The 25465-nt window shown below is 33.7% G+C and overlaps 1 protein-coding gene across 3 annotated transcripts; it reads right to left on the reverse strand.

Annotated features, from left to right (window-relative positions):
* Positions 1-5764: 5764 nt before the first annotated feature.
* LOC112040872 (uncharacterized) lies at positions 5765-25424 on the reverse strand. Of its 3 annotated transcripts, none has more exons than XM_065761880.1 (15): positions 25154-25424; positions 24980-25071; positions 24811-24892; positions 20516-20591; positions 17722-17807; positions 17533-17609; positions 16556-16618; positions 16302-16414; positions 13378-13457; positions 13175-13261; positions 10345-10425; positions 8065-8214; positions 7830-7973; positions 7327-7465; positions 5765-7230 (listed from the first exon to the last, which is right to left on the reverse strand). In XM_065761880.1, exons 2-15 carry the CDS (start codon positions 25045-25047, stop codon positions 7103-7105), a joined length of 1374 nt encoding a protein of 457 aa, XP_065617952.1. In that variant the 5' UTR covers positions 25048-25071; positions 25154-25424; the 3' UTR covers positions 5765-7102. The 3 variants fall into 3 exon arrangements, with proteins under 3 accessions (XP_065617952.1, XP_065617953.1, XP_065617951.1); XM_065761881.1 differs by having other exon boundaries at positions 5765-7227; positions 25159-25423; XM_065761879.1 differs by having other exon boundaries at positions 25159-25423.
* Between the last annotated feature and the right edge of the window lie 41 nt (positions 25425-25465).

Here is a 25465-nt window from a genome sequence, read left to right on the forward strand (position 1 = left end):
TTTGGGGTAATAAGTAATAACACTCTCCCATTTTGTTTATATTAATAACAAAATATTTTAAATTTATTTAAGAATTTGTTTATAAATGTTTAACCATGGTTAGTAAAGACATTACTCATAACTTTAGAATTAAAATACAAATTTATAAAATACCAAAATATTTGAAATGACAAATCTCTCCATAAATCATTGGGAAAAGAAAAGGGGAAAAAAAAGCAAAAGACATTACTTAATATTTTGAAATACACTTTAATTTAAAATTTTAAAATAAGAGAATTTAATTTTAAAATTAAGGATAATTTTGGAACCTATCTTAAGCACAGGCAGGTTAGTACACAATATTTTAATATTAATTAAACAAAGTTTGGTTAAACAAATGTAAAGAGTGAAAATATTTTTTCCTTTCAAGTTTGGGGTAGAGTGTCATTTCTTCAAACCTCAAGGAAGGTGAATGTAATTACACCCCTATATTATTATTATTATTCTTGTTGTTGTTGTTGTTAATAATTGATTTTTCATTTTCTTTTAAGTTAATAAAAAACTTACATATACCTTTTTATTTATTTATAGAATATACATTTTTTAAACTTTACATATCTTTTTTTTTTTTAATGTGAATCTTTACATATGCTTAAGTAAACTCTATATATTCCACTTCTTTAGATGTGTAAAATCATAGACTACTACTTCATAATGATAGTAGCTAATTAGTTTTATCACTTTTTTTTTTTCGTAATTTCATTTATAACACTTTTTACTATTATCATATATTTACTGGCTAATGATCTTCATAACAAAGGTGTTAAATGAGATGAAGCATTGTTTATTAGATTTTTAAATGCAATTGTGTATGAAGATTACATATATATATATATATATATATACATATATAAACACATACATACATACATACATACATATACAAATATAAAAAGTTAAATGAAATGTCAAAAAAGGGATTTTAAAATTTTCTAACTTTATTTCTTATGTAATTTCTATTATTACATGAGAACATCTCCTTTTAGTTATGAATTAGAGTTTGATTAGTTTTTAGTTTAAATATATTGCTATGATTGTGTATAATTATTGATTATTGATTCAATTTTTTAAGTGAATGTAATAGTTGAATTTATTGCACTGTAAAGTTTTTAATGTTCTCCATATTGATCATATTTATTTTTTATTTTTACTTCTCCTTACAACCGCTTTGTTTTCCAATTAATAGTTACTAATTGACATTTGATTTTTTTTTCTTTACCATCTCTCTCTCTCTCTCTCTCTCTCTCTCTCTCTCCATAGGCAACCTACTGTTTTCCAAAATTTGATGATGATTTTATTACATTAAATTTGCATTGTAGTTTTTTTTTTTCCATTTAATTTTGCTACCCTTAAGTTAGTATATCCATAACTATTAGTTTCTTTATATTATATTTGGTTTCATATCCTCATTATTATTATTATTATTATTTTTAATTTAGTGTTTCCTAATTGGCATTTGTTTTGTATTATATTTTTTCTTTGATGTATTGGGTTTGAGAATGAGTGTGTCCCTAGTATTACTCCACTTTATGATGACACTTTTATTTATTGAAATTACGTAAAATTTTTAATTTTTTTAAATAAAAAGGAGAGAAAAATATAAATAATTTAATGATATGGAAGATGTGGGGAGATTAATAGTGATATTAAGGTAGAAGGTAGTGGGGAGATGAAAAGAAAAAGGTAAGGAAAAGCTTGGACAAAGTGTAAATGTAAAAAAAAAAAAAAAAGTACAAATTTTTAAGGATAATTTTATTATTTAAATAAAATATTCCATGTTTAATTATTAAAAATAAAAAAGAGAGAAAATATAAATAATTTAATGGTGTAGAAGATGTGACTGAATTTAAATGTTGAATAACATAAGATGAGAAGAAAAAAAAGTAAAAATAAAATATATAACAATAAATACCAATAAAGAGAACAATTGCTCATAAAAGATTTTTGTTCTTTCTTATAACTCAAATTAAGATTGATGGTTTTTTTTTTTAATATGTGTTTTAGGATTGTGCTTTTTTTAATTTCCCATAAGAAAGTCTTTTCTTTCCCTTTTATAATTTTGATTGAATTTTGGTTTGGATTAATACTTAGTTGTTTTTGGAAATAGAAATTTGAATATGCCCGCCAATTTTTTGACTAATAAATTATTATAAAATCTATTTTTATTTCTTTAGTTTTATTTTAATTTTGGTTAAGTTAACACTGTAACTTTGTGATGATTTTTTATTATTATGATAATTTCCTTATTCCTTAAGAGATGAGTTGTATATTAAGCAAATGTAACACACTACAACAAAGTTAGAAGAATATGGTTCACCTTAAAAATTATTAATGAAATACACACAAAAAATATTAAAATGATATATTTGTAGAGATAAAAAGATAATATAAAAAAAAGTGTAAAAATCTTTTTTTTTTTTTTGAAAAAAAGACAATGCTTGAAGTAATTGTTACTTTTTATACATTACATTTCACTGCATAATATTTATATTCTCACGTATCATGCAAGTTTGCAGCTAGTTTCCTATAAAAACTGAATGATTCTACAAGTCTTCTATTGGGAATAAATTCTAATCTTAGGTTGTTAAATGCAAATGTAGTAGAAACATGGTGAGAGAGAATAATGGGTTGTGCTCATGGTTAGTGTAATAAGCATGTGATATGATTGTGGGCTTCCCTTTATAATAGGATCTTTTGTTACTCTTAGAGCAAACAAAATGACACCCTTATCCCCACCCAAAATGTTTTCCTATAATGACAAGCTTTATCTTTTAACCTCTAAGAAATGCAATGCAATGGCCAAAGGATATGCCCCTTTAATATATTGTCTCTAATCAAATAAACAAAGGCTCCTGTCCCCTTTAGGTACAGGTTTATACATAATTCAATTGTTTTCAATTTTTTCTTTTCTCTGTAAGANCAGAAATATTGAATCTAAGTCTCCATATACCTAGCAATGGGCCACTATTATTTTATTTTTTAAAAAAGTCACTTTTTTTTTTTTTTTTTTTTTGGATAGGTAACAAAAAAATTTATTAATAAAGAAACCAACCCGAGTACATTGGGGATGCACTATGGGGGCATAAATCAAGAGCCAAAATTACAACAATCAAGAAAAACAAGAAAAACAAGAAAAATGCAACAGAGCCACACTCCAAGCAAGGAGAGTATGTAGGAAAGAAGACTTAATCTCTAGTAAGGACCGTTCACATCCCTCAAAACATCTAGCCTCCAAATACACCACATCAAGCCGTGCGGCACAAGTCTCCACAAGTCTATATTGCGATGTCGCTTGAACTTACCTTGCCAAGTCTCAAAAAACTCAATTACCTTTATGTGGCATAACCCAGTAAATTCCAAACAAACAAAACACCAAAGACCACAACTCAAATGCAACGGGACAATGAAGAAGATGATCCACCGACTCCCCACACCTCTTACACACATAACACCAGTCAAGAACAATAATACGCCTTTTGCAAAAGTTATCTGTTGTAAGGATCTTACCTAAGGAAGCAGACCATGAAAAGAAAGCTACCCTTGGAGGAACCTTCGATTGCCACACCATTCTCCAAGGGAAAGAAGGAAGAGTAGGAGGGTAGAAAGAAAGATAAAAAGTCACTCTATTATTATATCTACAACCCCCTTCAACAAAAAACTAGAATCAAGATGAGCTTGCATAAATCCTCAAGAGTCCATCAGGAGATGCATAATATCTCACCCAACTTTCTTGAACAAATTGACATCCCTTCTATTCTTTTTTTTTTTTTTAATTGATAAGTATCCTTTCTATCACTAGTTTAGCATCACCTTCTATTTGACCCTGCTTGCAGCCCATGTTAAGCACCAACTCCAGAGCCCATCTCACTGCCAGGGCCATGGCAGCTGCTGAATACAACATAGTGTTCTCCAACCAAGTTTTTAAACCTTCCCCTGTGCTATTCCTTACTACAACTGCTACACAAGCAATACCTTCAGTACAAGCAGCATCCACATTAAAATTTAGCCACTGTTCAGGAGAGCATTGCATTCCTAACTTGGTATCACTTGACTAAGAATCACCATCTCTGGTTTTGGTACTTCCTGGCACTCATGGTAAAAGTATGATGTAAACTCCAAGCAAAACCTCTGGTCAACCTAACCTCCTCCAAATAAAACTGAATTACTCAGCTTCCACAGAACATCAATGGTAACAGCAGTAATCAAGGAAAAATGATCTGCAGTCATTTGGTCCTGCCACAAATCATCAGGAGCATAATTACTGAACATTGATCCCAAGAAGATCTGGACACCATCCAACTTCAAAGCCCAATCTGAACCAAACCAAGGTGGCCTCGCTTCTTAAAACCTCAAAAACAAAGGAGTTTTTTTTTTTTTTTTTTTCCATTCCACACAAACCTCACACCTCTCCTTCACCAATCAAGTTTCTAGCCAATCTGCTTGCTAATGGTAGAAAAACCAGCTGCAACCCTCCACAAAAACATTATGGATAATTTTAAATTGACAAAAAAACCCTGGAACGGTGAAACATATTTTTGGCCGAACTATCACCCCTTTTTACTTTCTAGAATTCACTCAATGCACGTGTTTGTTCAATAAAAATTCAAATTTTTGATAAGTAAGGAGAAAATTTTATTAGAATTATCAATGAAAATTCAAATTTACATGTACTATTTGTAATTTAGCAATTCACACAAAGATTTAGATATACCAGAATTGGCAATTCATATCTAAGTGATGGGAGTTAGAATTCTCATGTTTCATGAGAACTAAAATGCTAATTGGAATTGTAATTGTTTTAGATATACCAGAATTGGCAATTCATATCTAAGTGATGGGAGTTAGAATTCTCATGTTTCATGAGAACTAAAATGCTAATTGGAATTGTAATTGTTGGCAATTTTGTCAAATGTATAACTAAACTTTCACAACTTCCTAAGAATTGAAAATTCCCCTTCTAAATTCAACATACCCTTACAAAATATTTATTACGTCACTGCCAATGAGCTCTATCTTAAATGCCAATTGTAAAAACAAGGTAAAGGGTAAGTTCTTCGTTGAAAACCCTCTAAATGCGTACATAATTACCAATAAAAAAATATTTTCCTCTCCTACAGCTAGTTAAACTCAAAATATCATAGAAGGCATGTATTGAAGAGGTATTATTATTTTTGTAAGTATTAAAAACTTTACTGAAGAATCAGTGGAAAGTAACTTCCAGAAAATTATAATATCCAGGTCAAAAAGGATAATAAAAGTGAAGCTCTCCTTCCCCCCACACATAAGACAAAGAAGTACAGCATTTAAAATCTGACAAGTTCCAATGCACCCCAAATAATGACAACACTAACAACAAGGTGCAGACACCAAATATAGACTCTTGATCACACTTGTTTTTGGGCACTGAAACAAGGATACGGTCCACCTGGTAACTTTGTCAGTGGACAATGGAGGCCTACAGCCAATTAGATCCGATTGATTTATTAGATCATATTCATTTTTTGAAATTACATCTATTTCCTTTTATTTTTGTATTTAATGAAATTGGTTATGAGTTATTTCCTTTCCTTCCTTGATGTAACTGGGGAACCCTATTTAAAGACCTCAGAATTCAGTATTGGTACATTTTGACTTGAGTAATAAAGCTTTTATTGTAATTTTCTTTCAATGGCTTGGTGCTGACTCTGGGGAACCCCAAGCCTCATAATTCAGTATTGGTACACCCTTAAATTTTTTTTTTTTTTTTTCTTTGTAGTTCTCTCTTTTTAATAAGTAATAAGATTTATTGATATAAAAAAAAGGACACCCTAGTACACAGGAAGTGTACAGGGGTCAACAAATCAAAAACAAAAATTACATAAATCAAGTAAATCAAGAAAAGAAAAAAAAAAATTATTGGTTTGACAAAGCTGACAACCAATCCAATAAGGTTCTAAAAAAAATAACTTGATAATTTACCTCCAACTGTGAATGGAGACCGTATGAGATGGAAGTTAACGAAGAATGAGGATTTTGATATTCGCTCGTTTTATTATAAACTACGAGGTCCCTTGCCTATTATCTTTCCTTGGAAAGGTATTTGGAAGGTTCAGGCTCCTTGGCGTGTTTCTTTCTTTGTTTGGACTGCTGTATGGGACAAAATTCTTACAAGCGACAATCTGCGGGGTAGAAGGTTTGATTATGTTGACTGGTGCATTATGTGTCGTTCTAATGGAGAGACAGTGGATTATTTGCTACTTCATTGTGAAAAGGCTTTTCGGTTGTGGAGTTTAGTTTTTAGATCTTTTGGGATTTCATGGGTCTTGCCAAGATCGATTGTAGATACTCTTTTTGGTTGGTGGAATTGGTTGGGAAAGCATTTGTCTAGCGTTTGGAATTTGGTTCCGTTGTGCTTAATGTGGTGTATTTGGAGGGAGCAAAATTGGCAGACGTTTGAGGACATGGAAAGCACTGACGACCAGCTGTTTGCTTCTTTTAGTGGCTCCCTTTTCGACTGGTCTAGGGCTTGGGGACTCACCTCTAGTGATTCTCTCCCCATGTTTCTTAGTTCTCTCTTTTGTAATTAGTATTCTCTTTGTTTTTTCTTTTCTCTTACTGTAATATTTGATATGCCTTATGCCTTTATGCATGAGGTAGTTTTTTAAATATACATCTTTATTACTTATCAAAAAAGAAAAATAACTTGAGGTCTGGCATGGATCTCTCATTATTTGTTCCCCCCATGCAGCCCCCTTGAAATTGCTATGGGCTGCATCACCACACCTCCTTCAACAAACCACAGTGCAAAAGATGGATATCTACAATCTCACCACCATTTTTACACATGCAACGCCAAACTACAATAAATTTTCTCTCCACCTAAGGTTGTTAACTGTCAAAATACTACCCAAAGTGTATGTCCACCAAAAGGTTCCTCATATGGCAACTGCTGAAAGTACATAAAAGGAAAATATTTGTCTGATATTCAGATCTCATTTGATAAGCTTTTGTGAAGTATGTGCACCTCCCATGATACCAAAATATTCTTCTACTAAAGCACAAAAATAAATGGCTGATGCAATATTCATACCTCAACATCATCAATATCAGAAAGTCCATCTGATTCATCATCTGTGATGGAACTCGTATCCTTAGATTTCTGAAATTTATCAGAAACACCATCTACTTCAATCTGATCTCCAGTGGCAGCTGCTGAAATTGAGTATTAATACAATTGCTTGCAGATATATTGCATAAAAATACAGGAATAAAACCTTTCCTGTAACAATACTTTCAAATAACACTTACAATTACTTCCATTCTCCCTTTGGTTCAATTGTTCATTCTCATTTTCCTTTTGGCTGCTTTCAGTGAAATCCCTTTGGTTCAATTGTTCATTCTCAGTTGCCTTTTGACCGTTTTCAGTGAAGGACTTGACTTTCTCAACCTAAAGAATACCAGACAAAAAAGAAACAAAACTTAAATATACATGGGAATACTAGGCAAAGAAGTTGACAAATCCTGGGAATCAGCAATACACTAGAAGAAACGACAGATAAAAATACACCAATACTGCTTTTCTTTTCTTTTCTTTTCTTTTTTTCTTTTTTGTTTTTTATTTTATTTTTATTTTTATTATTATTGAATCAAACTAGGGATCACGGTAAATATCCATGCCCTTGCTTCTTTCTAATAAAAAATTACCTCCTAACTTCAATACTTGTCAAGAGAAAAATACAAACACAAATACCCAATAAGGAAGTTTTTTTAGAGGAAGTTGGCATGCCGAAATAGGACTGACATTCAGTTACCTGTTCAATGTTTTCACTCTCTTGCTGTGGCACAGTTGATTCATCTGCCTTATTAGTAGATTCCATGGCTATTCTCTCTTTTTCAGCACGCTGGAAAGCAGGAGGTTCTGACCCACCATGTAGTCCCCCGGAAAGTTTAACAAACTATAGCAACCAAAAACAACCATGAACACAGAAGTAAAACACATTGAAGAAAATAGCCAAATGAAAAAAGAGAGAGAGAGAGAGAAGTTACAGCGTCATAGCAAGTTCTACAAAGCCCATGGGCAAAATGTGGTGCCCCACTATTTTTATGTTCACAAAGCACTTCCCCCGACTTTTGGGACACACCAACTGATGGTACGCTCTCCTTAAGCTCTACAGCATTCTTGGTTAACTCCTCAATCTATTTAAAAAGAAATTTACAAGACAAGCTATCAACATCATATCATAGGAGAATCAAGTTCTTGATTCCACAACATTGTATCTAAATAATGTTGTTAGACCCAACTTCTTGTTCTAGCTTTAATAAAATCTTATATCAATTTATTGTCATTACAAAGAATTAAATGTGTGCTAGTTAACGCATTTAACATTAACACCAATCAATTATCCGAGGGAATATGAACAACTTACTACCATGTTGAAAGAATTTATTAAGCAATTGAGTACGCTGATATTAACTAACAAAAGGAAGAACAAAAAGCACATTATTTAAAGAAAGTAGCCACAAAGTATCAGCCATGAACTGAAATAAGTTATCTCTAGCTTCAAACAAGCACTTTATTTGAAAGTGAAGAAAAAATATCACACAGAAGTTTAGGATATATATTGGCAAAGCATTAATACTTAATGTATCAAATGAGAGGAACAAAACCAAATGGAAATGAAGTTTACAAATTGCATTCTTTTTTTTTTTTAATAGGTAATAGGAATTTTATTGAAATAGATGAATTTTTTTTTTAGGTGATAGGAATTTTATTGAAATAGATGAACATTGTGTTCACGATAATAAAAACTCTGAAATGAAACAAATACATATAACTCAAGAACTAAAGCTTGCAGATTGTAGAAAATCATAAATGGAGATACATTGAGTAAAACCCCATATACGAGCCCATTGAAACAAAGTCCCAAATAGAAGAAACTTTAAGAGGTCTAGAGGTCTCCCATTATCTTCAAAGGTACCAGTAATGTGTTCCTGCCAAAGAAACCACATATGACATGCTCAAATCCTGGAATCATATTTCAGATATTTGACAGGTATTTCCCAAACCAATTCCTCCATGCAAAAAGAAGAGAAGCCACTGTCTTTGGCATCACCCACTAATCCCAAAAACCAAAAAAACTTCGCTCCATAAAACATGAGCAAACTTACAATGGATCAATAGATGGTCCACAATTTCCCCCTTGCAACAACACAAGCAGCACTAATTAACTAAGGGCCAACCTTTCTTAACCAAATTATTAATCGTAAGTATCCCACCCCAAGCTACTGTCCATAAAAAGAAAGACACCATTTTAGTCACCTTTACACACTAAATGCTCTTCCTAGGAAAAACATCAATAAGAGGACCAGACAACAAATAATAATAAGAGCCCACATTAAACACACCATACCAAGTCAACTTCCAAGTCAGGTTATCATTCCCCTCACCCCTCGGCATATTAGAATAAAGAAGCTCAAAAAAAGAACATACACCCTCCAATTCTCAATCATGAAAACTAAACGAAATTGTAAATTCTAGCTCCTACTTCTCCCTTCTGATGCAAGCTTCTTTAGACAGAGAACATGCAAACAGATCTGGAAAGATCCTTTAGAGGAGCATGCCTGCTCCAAGGATCATGCTAGATTCAAATACGATGACCCTCTCCTGCAATATACACTACCTGTAGAAACTCTCTGCACCTGCCCTAATACCCTTCCACATCCCACACCCATAAGTCCCTTTTACACCTCTAGTGCACCAGCCTCCATTAGCCACACCATATTTGGTTGCTATAACCTGATGCCATAATTTGTCACTTTCCTTCCTAAAGTGCCATAACCACTTTCCAAGGAGAGCTCGGTTAAACAACCCAATCCTCCGAATCCCCAACCCACCTACCTCCACCAGCAAACTAACCTTATTCCAAGCCACTAAATGATATTTAAAAACTTCCTTAGAAGTCCCCTAAAGGAAATTCCTTTGAATCCTTTCTAGTCTAGCTGCCACAACTTGAGGGATAATGAACAAGGATAAAAAATAGGTAGGAAGGAACAAATTAGATTCATAGTTGAACATATTAAATATAAACTAAGAAGTTTATGCAATTATATACATCAACAAATAGTCAGTATTATGATAATTTTTTTTAATTGATAAGTATTACACAAGCCAATGGATTTTGAATCAAGACCTACTTCTCCACCCAATCATATCATTACATCTCATCGCACATGTCAAAAGTAACAACTACAGAAGTAATAGACACATTTTAATAATGAGTTTAATAAAGTGAGCATGCATCACATCCTAATAGAAATGGAACATACCGTCAAGCTCCCCGAATCTGTATTCTCAAATTCAATCAATCGTTTTGTCAGCGTCATTTCACAAATATGTACAATTTTTACCTAGTGAAAAGAGAATCCATCAGACAGTGTATGAAAAGTGGTTCGCACATCAAGAAAATTGTTGACATAGATTATTTAATGCCATATAGAAGTGGGCAATATCTAATTAAAGATAAGTGGAAAAGACTTTAAGAATGAAGTAATTCATTATTCATTATAATCAAGTTTTTCAATGTTAACTAATAACAAATTGCACATAACTTCCAGAAAATCAAGATAGTTTTTTTTTATAATGTATGGAACCTTTCTAAAGAAGAGCCCTTTTGACTCACCTCTAGCCATTCAGTTAAGCTAAAAATAACATTCTAATGAAAAAAATTTGTTAAAAATAATGCTTCTAAAAATATTAGAAGTACAAGAAGACATGAACAGTAAATGGTAAGGCAACGTAGCTTAACAATGTTTAAGAATTTACAATATAACATAGATAGTGAAATGGTTATCTCAAAAATCTAGACATATGACATGGTTAAAAGTGTACCTTAGTAACGTTATTATCACATACATTACAAATTGTTAGGCACATTTGGTACACCAGAAAGATGATTACATAGGCATAAGAATGAACATTGCCGGGAATACAAGATGTAGAGATAGTAAACAATTCTTATTTATTTGTTTAGTGATAACATAGGAATACAACCTTGAATCTGTATTTCACAATTTAGTAAAACATGATAAGAATGTGAAATAGAATCATATTCCAGTCAAATTTCCTAAAATACCTTTAAAAGAAAATATTTAAACGTAGTGGAAAAGAAGTTTGGACAACAATGGATGTCCTAAGCATATATCATGGCAATTCTTGCTAGGAATCGCATCGTACAAATCAAAGATGGGTGGACTTACAGAAAAGAAACCCAAAAATCTAAACACTTGGATTTGAATTATGCAGAAAGATCACATATAGTGCTGAGAAACAGTTTACATGGTTTAGCATTTGGCTTACTTGCTAACAGAAAATTTAGTAACAATTCTGATGGCTACTTCACCAGTATAAACCTAAGTCCCATTATACCCAATTTGGTCTTTTGTTCTCTGTTCTCTTTTGAATATAAAACATCAAGTAAAACTATCAGTCACAAACGAAACAAACTCTTATAAAACCTCTGATCAACTTAATTCAACTCAAGTAGTAGCAGTAGCAGTTGTAGTAATTGTTGTGAGTAATATTGTATTATGGGGTAATTACACTCCCCTCTCTTGAGATTTGAGAGAATGACACTCCACCCCAAACCTAAAGGGAAAAAAATACTTTCCTCTCTTGAGGTTTGAAGAAATTAACACTCCCCTCAGTTTTGTTTATATTAGTAATAAAATATTCTAAATTTTTATAAGAATCTCTTTACAAAAATTTTACCATGATTAGTTAAAAAATAACTGATAAACTTAGAATAAAAATTCAAAAATTATCAAGCACCAAAACACTTGCAATGACAAATCTCTTCATAACCCATTTAAAATAAAATAAAATAAATAAGCAAGATTATTATCATATAGTTGTCCATTAACAATTGTTTTCAATTTTACTAAAAACTTTTAAGAAATTGACATAAATTCTATAAAATTTGAACTGACAAATTGTGCAATTGCAATATCTACTTTAGCTAATCAGCAAAATAAATTACTATTTGAGTTTATTAACTTTAATTTATTATATGTTATGTAAATTTTTATTAGAAATTATAATATTATTATACTTGAAAAATGAGCGCTTCACTGTAGTCAGGCGTGCGCTTGAGCTTTGCGCCTAGGCTCCAAGAGGCTTGTGTGCTTAAGTGCACTTGACACTTTTACCTCTAGCACAGATCATTACTCATTCTTCTGATTGGTCTGCTTTGAGTGCCACAGCTACAAGTCATGTTAACACTTAACAAAGACTGGAGGTCAAGGTAATAGAGGCTGTGATCACCAGGGAGGCCAAGGTAGATGAGAGGGACCCACTCACAAATGTTTTCATTGTCAGGGGATGAAAATCAAACTGTTGATTCATTGGATTCTCCCTTTCACTATCAATATCATCTTGACCATCATTCTCTTCAAACTTTGAAGTCATTAGTACACCATCTTGTCATCAAATTGAGACCTTGCCATCCAATGCTTGTCAGTTAAGTAAGCATCATAGGGTGTCCTTGTCTAGGCATGAGAATCTACTTCCTCTTCCAACATAGTGTTCCATGAGTGAAGCAAACATATAGAGTTGGATTGTCATCTTGTTCAAGAAAGTGTGAAAAAGTGTAGTTGCTACTTTGCATGTCTCTATAGGGATCCAAGCTACTGATATGTTCACAAAACCATTGTGCAAGGCTGGTTTAGATTTATTATGTAACAAGCCGAGACTATATGATTTATATGTTCCAACTTGAAGGAAAGTAATATTGTATTAGTAGTTAGGGAACTTTAGCCATTTTGTATTTTATCATTAATACTATAAATGATACATGTGTTTTATGATTAACAAATGAATTAACCCTAAGCATTTCATTTCCAGTCAATCGGTTTACAGTATTAATCATGATGGAGCCATGAAGGCTACCACACACTTATAAACCCAAGTCCCATTACACCCAAATTGATCTTATGTTATCACCTCTCTTTTGTATAAATGTCAGTTACAAAAGAATCAAACTCTAATTAAAATTTTATTACAATATAATTATGCAAGCAAAACTAGATCCTTACTAACATTGCATCAATTTGCACGCAAGAGAGCAAATTACAGAAGTAGGAGTAGGTAAGTTGGACTCACAATGTCAGTCTTTGAAAAGCTATACCCATGTGAAAGAGCAGAGATATATAATGCTGCACCACAGAGCCCACTAGGTTTTCTGCCAGTCTGTAAATGGTATAAAGTTTTTCTTTTTTATTGTTGAAGTAAATGATATACAGTTAAAAGTAAGTTTCCCGGTAATTAAACATAGAAACAAATTTCAGCTGCTATATATATATTACCTGCATCCAGTCTCTTTTCATTCTGGCAATAAGGTATAATGCAGTTTGAGACACCTTCATATTTCTTTGCTTTAATAATTCTACAAGGAAAAAAACATGCTACATCAGTTAATAGCTTCATCAACTCCAACCATTCATTATAATGTCCATTTCTCAATATCCTCCAATTTCTGTTTCCATCTTTCTGCAAGTGACTAATCAACAGAATAATTTATCACACGAGTATTAGAGAATTCTGGCAGCCAACTGAAATTCATATAATTCCATCAGAACAATTATATATTTCTATTTCAAATCAGAACAATTATATATTTCTATTTCAAAGCACCCTATCTCTCTTTTTTATCCTTATGGAGAGAGAGAGAGAGAGAGAAATATATACTTTGTTTATTTTGATTCACAAATACAACTCACAAACCCATGAAAGGACCCATGATCCCACCCTCCTCTCCCTGTTTATGGAGAGGAAAGACCCATCTCTTCTTCTTTTTTTTCTTTAATCAAGTACTCCCTCCATCCCAAATTATTGGTCCTTTATTCCATTTTGGGATGTCCCAAAACGTAGTCCTCTTTGAAATATCAATAAATATCTTACCTATTACTTTATTTAAAAAGTCAATGTTATTCTTCTCTAGAATTCAAATTAATAAGAGTAGTTTTGGAAACTTATATCTTTTTGAGTAACAGCCAACGCATTAAATGATGTTCCCTTAAAGAGTTGGATTTTCTAACCATGACAAAAAATTTGGTACAAATGTAGTAGAATGAAACAAATATCATGGCCTCAGAGCTTTCAACAAAATTGCTGGTTCCTCACTGTTCTCAAATGAACTAGAATTTGTTGGACTACATTGAACTTAGCACCACTCTTAGGAACGATGATGTGCAATACCATATGGCATGACTCCTCTAATTATCTTCTTTTTTTTTTTGCATTTGCTAATATTCATTCATGTCAGATGTATTTGTTGTGCATGTTTCTTTCTTTTAAATTCAAGGGTAACATATGGAGCTGTGTACTCTTCTTTCGTCATTTCTACACTCTTGGTATATTCAATGTTCATAATTCTAAAATTCAATAACTGAGTTTGTTCTTTAAAAAAAAATAGAAGAAAACAAAGTTGCATCAACCCAGAAGGTTAAACGTGCAGATTTTCAAACATAAATAATTAAATAAAAGATTGAAGTATCAATTATATGAAATCCATTTTTTTACTAGGCAGAGAATTCATACATCTGTTTGGAAAGTTGTTTCCAAAAACAGAAAACTGGCTCACTGAACAAAAACATTTTTGGCATGTTCTTAAAACAATTTTTGGAAAACATCTAAAAGATATTTTCAGAAACTTGATCCCAAGAACAAATATTTTCCACACTGGTGAACAATTCACTTGAGTGCACAGTAAAAGGATGGTTTTGTTCTCTCTCTCACATTGTCTGATGCCAACCGCAGTAGGAATTCATAGGGATGGAGGGTAGGTTTTGCAGGGGTTGATGGGAGGTTGGGTTGGCTTTCCAGAGGTGAGGGGAGATTTGTAGGGTTGGTCGCTGGGATGGGCGGGTGAGGAAGGGTCTATGGGGTGAGTCACAGGAGGGGGACAGATGGGTACATAAAAACAAATTTTTGAATTTTGTTTCTAAAAATTGTTTTTATTAATCACTTCCCAGATATATTTTTCATTTGAAAACAGAAAATCTGCGGGGATGGAGGTTAGATCAAAGAGGATTGGGCCTAGATTGAAACCAAATAAGGCCCAATTGTGTATTAATGAAAGAGAAATGGGCTCAAACCAAGCACTTTGGCCCGAAGTTAAAGGATTCGGCCTAGAGAGGAATTGTCCGAAAACAGACCACCCTCTGGTACTTCAAGAAGACCCACCCGAGGAAGGTTTGAATCAAGAACCCGGGCCAAGGAGAAGGGCAACCTTGGAAGCATAGACAGACAATTGATGAGTGAAGACTAGCAGGCTACACCTAGGATATTATCTGGCAGAGGAACAATGGTTTACCCAAATGAAGGTTGGAGGAAGCTTCCTAATAAAGCAACTATCTCCCCCACATAAAATGCACTGCACAAACTAGCAATGCCGCATTTATGGCTGAATGACTCCCCTAAACAGTGCTCCAACAGCCTATTACCTTCACATCTCAGCCTCAAAAGGAGGGGAGGGGGAAGATGGGACAAGTATCCCACCTGAAGAATCATCCGCCCTACAAGTGGACTGCTAAGATGGAAGCAACCAACCTATAAATAGGAAAAGACCCATTATGTGAGGGGATCTGAAAAAGATTAAGTCTAGAGAGAGAAACTATTGTAAACACTTGAATTTTATTTTGTACTATGGTTATCCTTGTGTATTAGTCTTCCTCAGACAGACCAAGGAGAGTTTATAAAAGAAGAGTATTGTTCATTTCTCACATCTCCCAGCCTTTAAGTCTTTTTACTTTGATTTTCTTTTCACTATTTCAAAGTTAGCTTTTAAGCCCATCTCTACAAATTAGTTGTTTCGGTTAAGGGCCCAACCTGAGAGGGTTATTGGGTTTTTACCCCATACAAAACCAATAGAAAAAATTGTTCCTATCCTTAAAAAACAAGATTTTCTGAGAACAATTTTTAGAAAACATTCCCAAACAGGGCCTATGGATCCTCTAGTTTTATCATATTCTCTATAATCATGCTCAGTCTACTAAGCCTTTACCTAATGCAATGCAAGCGAAATGGACGCACCCAATACACACTAGTGAATTCTAACTCAAAGAACACAGGCAAAAAAATAAATAAACAAAGCAGTGAATTCTAACTTAAAGAACTCAGCCAAATGAATAAATAAACAAAGCAAAGACGGGAATACAAATTCTTGTAATGACTTATCAAAAACAAATTCTTGCAATATAATTATAAACAATGAACAGTAGGTCCTTACTTTCTGTAAATCGAGAAATATAAAGGGAAGGATCAACAGGTTTTATAATGGTAGGATGCTCTCCAAGGCTTAGAAGTTGGCACAGCTGCAAAAATACAGCACCTAGCACATAACTGCATTATTTTAGAAAAGAAGATGTCAATAGTACAAGAAAAAAAGTGGCAGTAAAGTCATAATGTATCATACTGTTTAATGTTAATATAGGTTGCACATAAAAAAATTAAAATTTGATATTGAAGTAGGTTCTCTCTTACACATTTATGGACAAATACTCGGAAAAATCAATAAGAAGAAACGGTTTTGGGTCTTTAGCTACACTGCAAAACATAAAAAGCTAATTTCAATTATTGAGTCCCATTAATAAATGCCTAACAATTAACAGAAGATATTATCACAGGTACCTGCACATTAACATGCCATCCAAGGCCACAAAATGAAATTAAAAGAAATATGAAACAATCCATAAGTAAATTTAAAAGCATAACTGTTTGATTCATTAGTATTCCCAAGTAAAAAACTATTTCTCAAGTCGAGTAAATGACTAAATGGTAGCAATGTAAATTTTGGACATTAGGTCAGCCACTCGGCTCTTAAGCCATAACGTTGATATGGAATTACTGTTGTCAACTAGGAAGCACAAGCAAGGGTACGACATGGGGACCCAGCATTTTTTGAAAAAAATAAGACACAGGTACGGCAGGACACGTCTATTAAATATATTTTTATTTATATTTGCTATATATTGTTAAGCTTAAGCATTTATTTTTCATATAATGTTAAATATACATTGATTTAAGAGCAATAATAGGTAATAAAGTGAATTTGTGACTATTAAAGGATGTTTAGAAATTAGAATACAAACCAAGAATAAGAATATTAATTAATGTTCAAATGCAATGTTACTATTAGAGCATGAATGTTCTCTTTGTTTTGTGAAAGGGTATTCAATTCCTCTTGTTCTTGTATCCCTTCCGTGTCCCACAAATACAATTTTTTTTTTAAAAATAAAAATAAAAACACAACTAGGACACACGCATACAGAAGTGTCCTAGGCGTGTCCTGTGTCCAACAAGGGTACGAAACTCGTACCCCAAATGAAGTGTTTGCGCTTCATAGGTTGTCAAACAAGTACAAGATGACCAATTAAACATACAACAAAATAAAGAGTATAAGGTCTTCCGACTATAACTGTAATTTCAAGTTTTAAGGAATCCTATATAAATTTGCTTACCGACATGCAATATAAAGGCAAGCAGCTGCAACTTGATCTGTTTTACGCCCCCTAGTAAAATTCCGTTCAACAGCTATCTGCAAAGTCATACCTAAATCAGATGTTTGAAAATAGTATTCAACTGATGAGGACAACATAGGAAAAATAAAGAAAAAAAAATATAATAAAATAATAATAAAAACACCATACCTGATAAAATGCACAGGCTGGATTAACTATAGAGTCACCACCACTTATATTAAATGTTGTAACGATACTTTCTATCATATCTCTCCCTATGAAAAAAATAACTATTTCTGATTAGAAGTGAAATTACTATTCCGGACTAGAAATGAAATTATTATATCTAATTCCATCTTTATGTATGCATGACTTCTAAAACATGAAAATGGTATGTGAGATTATCAGGGCTTGATTATCTTGTGAAGAATATGGTAGGACGGACTTGTATTTTTCTTTGCCTCATTCATTTTACTGGATTCATGTAAAACTTGCAAAGTTTGAAACTTGTGGGGCCAAGAAGATTTGTTACTTGAACATTGGCAATTGTTTTTGCAAAATAATAAACAATAAGGCAAACCATCCAACTATGGGGGTAGTTTCTATTTGGTCCCTAAAACTTTAATTTAATCGATGTTAAGCCACAATCTAATCTGTGTCAGATTCAATCAATGTACATTATTAAATTGACAAGTAGCTTCATGAGTGCAAGCCTGAGTGCTTCCAGATACCACCCGCTGTGTAATGACACAGTAACTACTTACTGCCCCTGCACCACTGGGTTCTGGTGTACTAACTGGTGGCTCTCTCTCTCTCTCTCTCTCTCTCAACAACTGCCTAAAATTTTTTACATCTGAGTGGTTTCAAATAAACCTTAAATTTTAAAACATTACAATTAAAACAGTTAGAATAATAGCTAAGCGATTAAAATTCACCATTTCTTGTCAACATAAACATTTTGGACAACAGGACAAGTGGTAATTTATCATGGTTTCAAAAATGGTGGTCATGAGTTCCAATCATGTCTCCATTCTACCCCCGAGTTTTAAAAAGAAAGAAACCTAGCAAGATGAACCCCACCCATTGATGGGAGCTTAGGCCTACTTACAACAGGATGAGTACTTCATAAATCCAATTTGGTCACTCTGAGCCTATCTGTATCCATATCCCAGCACAGCTCGAGAAAATTGTTCAACCTTGCTCTAAGATATTGCTTCAAAACATACAATTTTTTTTTATTCTATATACCTTCCCTTGTGTAAAGGAATTCCTGAAACCTGAAAGAACATCCATATAAACCTCTTCTTCTAAATTACCATGAAGACAAGCATTTTTTACCTCAAGCTAATTCACAATCCAATTCAAACTAGTTGCTAGGGATAGGATTACTCATATGAAATTCATGTTCTCTATTGAGGCAAGTCTCTTGATAGTCAATCCCACAGGTCTAAGTGAATGCCTCTGCAACCAATCTGGCCTTGTACCTCTCTATGTACCCACTTGCCTTATGCTTAACTATGAAAACCCACTTGCAGCCGGCTGTCTTTTTTCCATTTAGGCAAGAGAACTAATTCCTAAAATAAATTATTCAAAGCTGTCGTTTCTTCAATCATAGCTTTTTCTTTATATAGGTAATTAGGAACTTTATTAAAAAAAACTATAAAAAGGATACAGGCTGACCTCCGCGTACACAGGCCGTGTACTAAGGAAGGTTAGCAATCAACAAAAAGTACATAAATCTAAGAACTGTACAAGAGAAGAGAAGGCTAGACCACTCATAGCATATTTCTACTATGGATCATGTGAAGGGCAATTAGAGAATCTAAATCGTCATTCTTCTCAGGGCTAAGAGTATGAATATAGCTAGAGGTATCACTTAAAATACCTTGACCCCAAGTAAGTTGACATGTAGACAGCAGATTGGTCTTTAGATCCTGTGTTTGAAATACTTCAACGTGACATCCTTGGTGAGAAGGAGAGCTCTATCACCACATGAGATTATTAATGTTGTTCCACCACAAGAGGTTGTTGGGGTGGTTCTTCGTGCCTCATCGGATCAACATAAGTAACAGTGGAAGGGTGAAGGGGTAATCATATGCAATGCATGAACACCAAATGGGGCTCTTCTTCACTAATGTCCTGCCCTTGAAGAGGAGTGTTCAAACTAGAAACGTAAGCACCAGACTCGAAGTACTTACAAGAATGACAATGGTGACAATATCCTTTGTGGCCAAATAGCCAAGAAATATATACTTAAGAGCACAACGATCCAACAAACCACCTTCGAGACGATGAATGTGAAACATATATAACGCACACAAAGAGTGAGAGGAAATAATTCTGAAGACAAGGGAGGAGATAATAATTCTATAGGAGTTTTGAAATCAAGACACATGATGGCATCCGATTGATAAAATATGTTGCCCTGAAAACATCTACTTGGTAATGCCAAAATGCTGTTAATCTTTATTTGGATGGAAGAATTGGTTTGGCAAACACTTTTTTTTTTGTTATTTAGCCCATTATGCTTGGTGTGGACACTATGGCGAACAAGGAATCATCTTACATTGGAAGATTTGTATGACTCAATGGTTCAGCTAAGCCTATTGACAAAATGGTCTTTCATGAGAACATTGTTTAAATAGTCCCATATTTTGCAACCCAGGGGACCTAATGATATCCATTCTCTTGTAGATTTCATTAATTCTCTCTTTTTTCTTTTGTAATTCTCTAGGCTATCTTATCCACCAGACTACATGAGATAGTTCCCATTTTTCAATAAAATAGTTTTAATTATCAAACAATATTTACAAACCATTTCAAAGTTACACATCAAATAAATAAATAAAACCATTTCAAACTTTACTAAAATGAGTTTTCTTTATGAACATTAACACACTGAATATTGAAATTTAAACTCCTAATAGGACAACCTAACTTAGTAATACATAAAAGTAAACAGTTACAAAGCACAATTACATACCTTTATCTAAAGTCCTCCTAAATGATTCTGAATAGCCACTTTGAATGGATCTTACCACGCTACCTGACAATTTGCTCTGCAGATAAAAGAGTTCCACTATTAAAAAATCAAAACATGTGGCCATAAAATGGAAAATAAAGCACAATATACACTACAATTTATTTGAAGCATTTGAAAAATAATGCAAAGTTGCAAACTATCAGAGTTATAAATCCCACAAACATTGGTCTAAATTTCGTTACAAAAGATAGTTTACTCGTGCCTAAAGATTAAAATAAATATATTAAAAAGGAAAAGATGGTGACATTGACCTAAATATATATTTTGACCGAGTATTATTTATACACTTAAAAATAAACTAACAATGTCTAAGAAGCAAAATCTAAGCATGTACATTTCAATTCATCACAAGCATTAGAAAGAAAAAAAGCAACGATATCAGAGTACAAAATCCTTTTTTTTTTTGGGTAACATAGGGAACCTTTTAAAAGAAAAGCCCTTTAGACTTGCCTCTAGCCAGTAAACCTAAGGGCAACTAACCCCACCCTACAAAATCAATTATAGGGTAACGCATTCACAATTTATGATCATGCCTAGGAGAATCAAAGTACAAAATTCTCACACACACTAATCTAATTTTTTATTACAAATGGCTGTTTACTAACATATAAATATTTGAAAAAAAATTCAAAAATAACATTTTTTTTATAGGTAAGTAGTGCAATTAATCAGAGAAAAAAATAAACTTTGAGTTCACAATGATGATCACAAAGGAACAAAAGAAAATACAAAAATATTATAAGGTAGGTCTAAGTGAAGCTAGGAACTCAAAAACAGATGAACAATCAGAAAAATCCCAACACCATGCCCAAAGAGTTTGTTGAAACACAAATTTTAATTGGTCTAACGAAATTACATTGTCCTTAAACAAGTGACCATTCCACTCCTTCCAAACAATCCACATGAAACACCCCGGTACCATATTCCATATTACAGAGCCATGCTTCCCAAACCAGTTCCTCCAACAAAATAATAAAGTCACAACAGTCCCCAGCATAACCCAATTAATCCCAAATATCAAAAACACATCCCCCATAGAGCATGGGCAACATCACAATGCAGTAAAACATGATCCACTGACTCCCCATTACTTCAACACATACAACACCAATTCACCAAAGGCAACCCCTTTCTCATAAGATTATCCAAAGTAAGGATCCGACCTAAAGCTACTATCCACATAAAGAACGCAACCCTTTTAGGAACCTTAATGGACCAAATACCCTTCCATGGAAATGGAAACTTAGTAGCAGCCCGAATCACCTGATAAAAAGGCTATCAAATTGGCCACTACCTTTAAGGCACCAACGCATCCTGTCAAACCCCTCACCCCTTGGAAATCGAGAATAAATGTGCTCAAGAAAAGAGAAGACTGCCTCTAATTCCCAATCATGCAAAAAGATTAGGGTACCAAAGCTTAAGGGGAATATCCCCAGCCCACCAATCATGCCAAAAGAGAATACAATTACCTTCTCCAACTACAAATGTCATATGTTGAGAGAATCTATCTCATCCTGCTCTTATACAACACCATAACCCACACCCATGCGTCCTCCTACTAGCTTTAGTACTCCACCCCCCGCAGTCCTACCCATACTTGGTGGCAATAACCCGCTTCCATAAATGAGATGTATCAATTCCCAAAACTCTATAACCATTTCCCTAACAATGCTTGATTAAAATGAACAACTCTCCTAAGCCCCATTCCACCCACCACAACGGGTGAACAAACCTTGTCCATAGCCACCAAGGAGTATTTAAACTCCAACCTATCAGCCATTGATTTAGGGATGGTGAATAAAGATAAATAGTATGTTGAATGGCTTGACAAATTCAACAAAGTGAGTCTACCTCTGTCTGATAAGTAGAGTAGCTTCCAACCCGAAAGTTTCCTCTCCATCTTCTCCATAATGGGATTCCAAATAGAAGTTGCCTTGAATGGAGCACTCAAAGGCATACCCAAATATTTCATTGGTAGACCACTCACCTCCCCAATAGAAACAATTTTTCACTTTTAACCACATTAATCAAACCAGAAACTGCTTCAAAGCATCTCAATGCCAACCTAATGTAAAGTAATTGTTCCCTAGAAGCATCACAAAATAAAATAGTGTCATCAACAAAAAGAATATGTGAAATACTCACTCCTACTGAAGTATTGCGTCCCACATGAAAACCACATAGTAAACCACTTTCCTTAGTTTTCTTCAAAATCCAGCTCAATACCTCTATGACCAAAAGAAACAAAAGAGGTGACAAAGGGTCACCTTGTCTCCAACCCCATGAGCTGCCCAAAAACCCAACAGGAGATCCATTCACCAATACTGAAAAGCAAACAGTAGTGACATGAGCCTCTCCTCCATCTCTCCTCAAAACCCATTCTGCCCAAAAGATAAAATAGAGAATCCAATTCACATGCACTTTCTATATCCAGCTTGCATATCACACTTGGGACACAACTCTTCAATCTGCTATCCAAGCACTCATTAGCATTGAGGACTGAATCTAAAATATGCCTACATCAAAAGAATTTTGTACAAAGTTTTCCTCCAAATCAATCTAAAGGAATCTCTCCAACCCATTACAAGGCCATTCAGCATATACAACACATAGTCAAAAAAAAAAAAATTCTTAATAAAAATTGCTACACCACTATGGGGTACATAACTACAAATATAACCCTTTTTTTTTATTACATATGGAATCTTTCTAAAGAAGAGCCCAATGGACACATCTCCAACTAGTAAAACCTACAGGCAACTGACCTCACCCACTAAAACCAATTGCTGGGTAATACATAGTCAAAATTATCTTTTCAACCCTTTCCATCACATTTGATGGATGAAAGAACCTAAATACAACCCTTTGAACTATTCGAGAGATTGGTTACATCTTATAGACTTAAAGAATCAAAATGAAACTCTTATAATTTTCAAGAACTAAAATAGGTGGTTTGCCCTAAAATACTTATACATGAGAAGCATTTTCAAGACAAGCCACATCAAAATTCTTATTCAAAACAGATATTCCAGGTCTGAATATTTATTTAATCAACCTAATTTGATCTATACTCTTTGCATCTTTGCCATTAACGTTATGGCTTGGATCTTTTTTTCATTCTCTTTTCTTATTTTTTGCTTTGCTGCATTTTTAGCTTTGTATACTTCCTATATAAACTTTCTTTTTCCGCAAGAATAAAAACTCACATGCATCAAATGAAGGAAAATTGTTAAGTAATAGAGCATCAAGCTCTGAGTAACCTCATACCACCATAAAAGGACGGTCATTTTAAGTATGTAAGCTGCAATAACAAACTCTTACTGGCCTGTTTCATTCTTTTTTATTGGTAAGTTACATATGCACCCAATGGATCTTGAACCCATGAGCTAAGCTCATTGGCGGTTTAGATCATTCATTGGAGCATATAATTTAGTGAAACAATCAAGCCAAATCAAAATCAAAAGGCTCAAGCAAAACCAAGAAGAAAAATGAATAAACCATGAATAACACATTCAAACCTCACAATCTGTCAAATAAGCTTCCCTGAAAAACACATAATTGACGCACTTGCTCCAAACCCAATTACCCAAAGTAGGCAGGAGAAATAGTACTTGAGCCAATGTCCTAATAATCACTTTGCAGCAACGCTAACACCAACACCAACACGTGCCAACTAGTACTCAAGTACACAACAGTGAGTTGCTACCATATAACTGAAACCAATACATACGGAAATTTCTACCAATGAAACAAGCATAAGCATCAACCTCAACAAAATGGAGTTTTTCTCGATCAATAAGGAGCCTAGGATAATAACTCAAACCAACCTAACAATATAGATTCAATATTCTCTCTCAGCTAGCTCACTTTACACCCTACTAACCAACAATTATGTAGCAATCCCATTCACTAACATACAAGCCCTAAAAAATGTTTCAAAGTCGCCATCAGCCAAGGCAGCAGACTTATCATTTCAAATTGTTTTGTATCATACGAACAAGACATGGTCTAATTTATGCAACGCGTCTATTATCAAAATCATGGCCAGGAAAAACATAAATAAAGTTTTCCCAAGTTCAATAAGTCTGTATTGAATCTCCGAAGCTAATTTTATTGACTGTATTATCAATAAGCAATCAAATGTCAAATCTTTACAATCACTATTACAGTTTCTCATTTCATAGAGATACAGATACAACACTAATATAAAAAAAGCAGTGACATTGATTACATACCTCTCCTCCCGCACCCTTAACAAAGGAAGGTTCGTCAGTGTACAAATCTTCATGGAGAACTTTCCCACAAACGTCACAACACCTATTGGTTAAACAAATCAATTATATATAAAGCATAACTGTTTTGCACATAATATTTGAAAAGACTAAAAATTTACAAGGTACTTACACCAAGCCATTGGCATAAGACGAAGTAGGCCGATGGTTACCGTTAGCACAACTCAAGAATAGAGCCATAGTTTATTCGAATTCGAAACCAATCTAATTCACAATAACAAAATATTAGAAAAATTATCGTAAGAAAGAATTAATTTTGAGGGGAAAAATGATTGGGGAAGCATACCTTACCTTAATTGGCCTCGAAAGGTTGAAGAATTACAGAGCAGTGCCACTTTAGGAAGAGAAAATAGCTTAGCTTGGCTTGGGGTTTTAGAGCAAGTGAAACAGAGGTCCTCTTCTTCAGGTTATTCAAAGTTCACGAACGCCGAAACCCACCACGAACGCCGCCCACGGTGAACACCGCGACGCCAGTGAGAGATAGCAGAGAGAAAGGGGCAGAGAACGAAGACAGAGCCAAATATATTTGGTTATTTTGCGGTTTTTTTTTTTTTTTTTTTTTTTGCTAAATATTTTTTTTGCGGTTATTTGAGGTTTT

This window comes from Quercus suber, unplaced genomic scaffold, assembly GCF_002906115.3.
Source record: "Quercus suber isolate HL8 unplaced genomic scaffold, Cork oak 2.0 scaffold_433, whole genome shotgun sequence".
NCBI lineage: Eukaryota > Viridiplantae > Streptophyta > Magnoliopsida > Fagales > Fagaceae > Quercus > Quercus suber.

Coding starts and splice junctions, on each gene's coding strand:
- LOC112040872 (XM_065761880.1), bottom strand. CDS start 25,047: ATGGCTCTATTCTTGAGTTGTGCTAACGGTAACCATCGGCCTACTTCG. Junction 10,426..13,174: donor GCTTTTCAAAGACTGACATT/GTGAGTCCAACT, acceptor TCTTTTCACTAG/GTAAAAATTGTACATATTTG. Junction 7,466..7,829: donor AGAGTGAAAACATTGAACAG/GTAACTGAATGT, acceptor GGTATTCTTTAG/GTTGAGAAAGTCAAGTCCTT.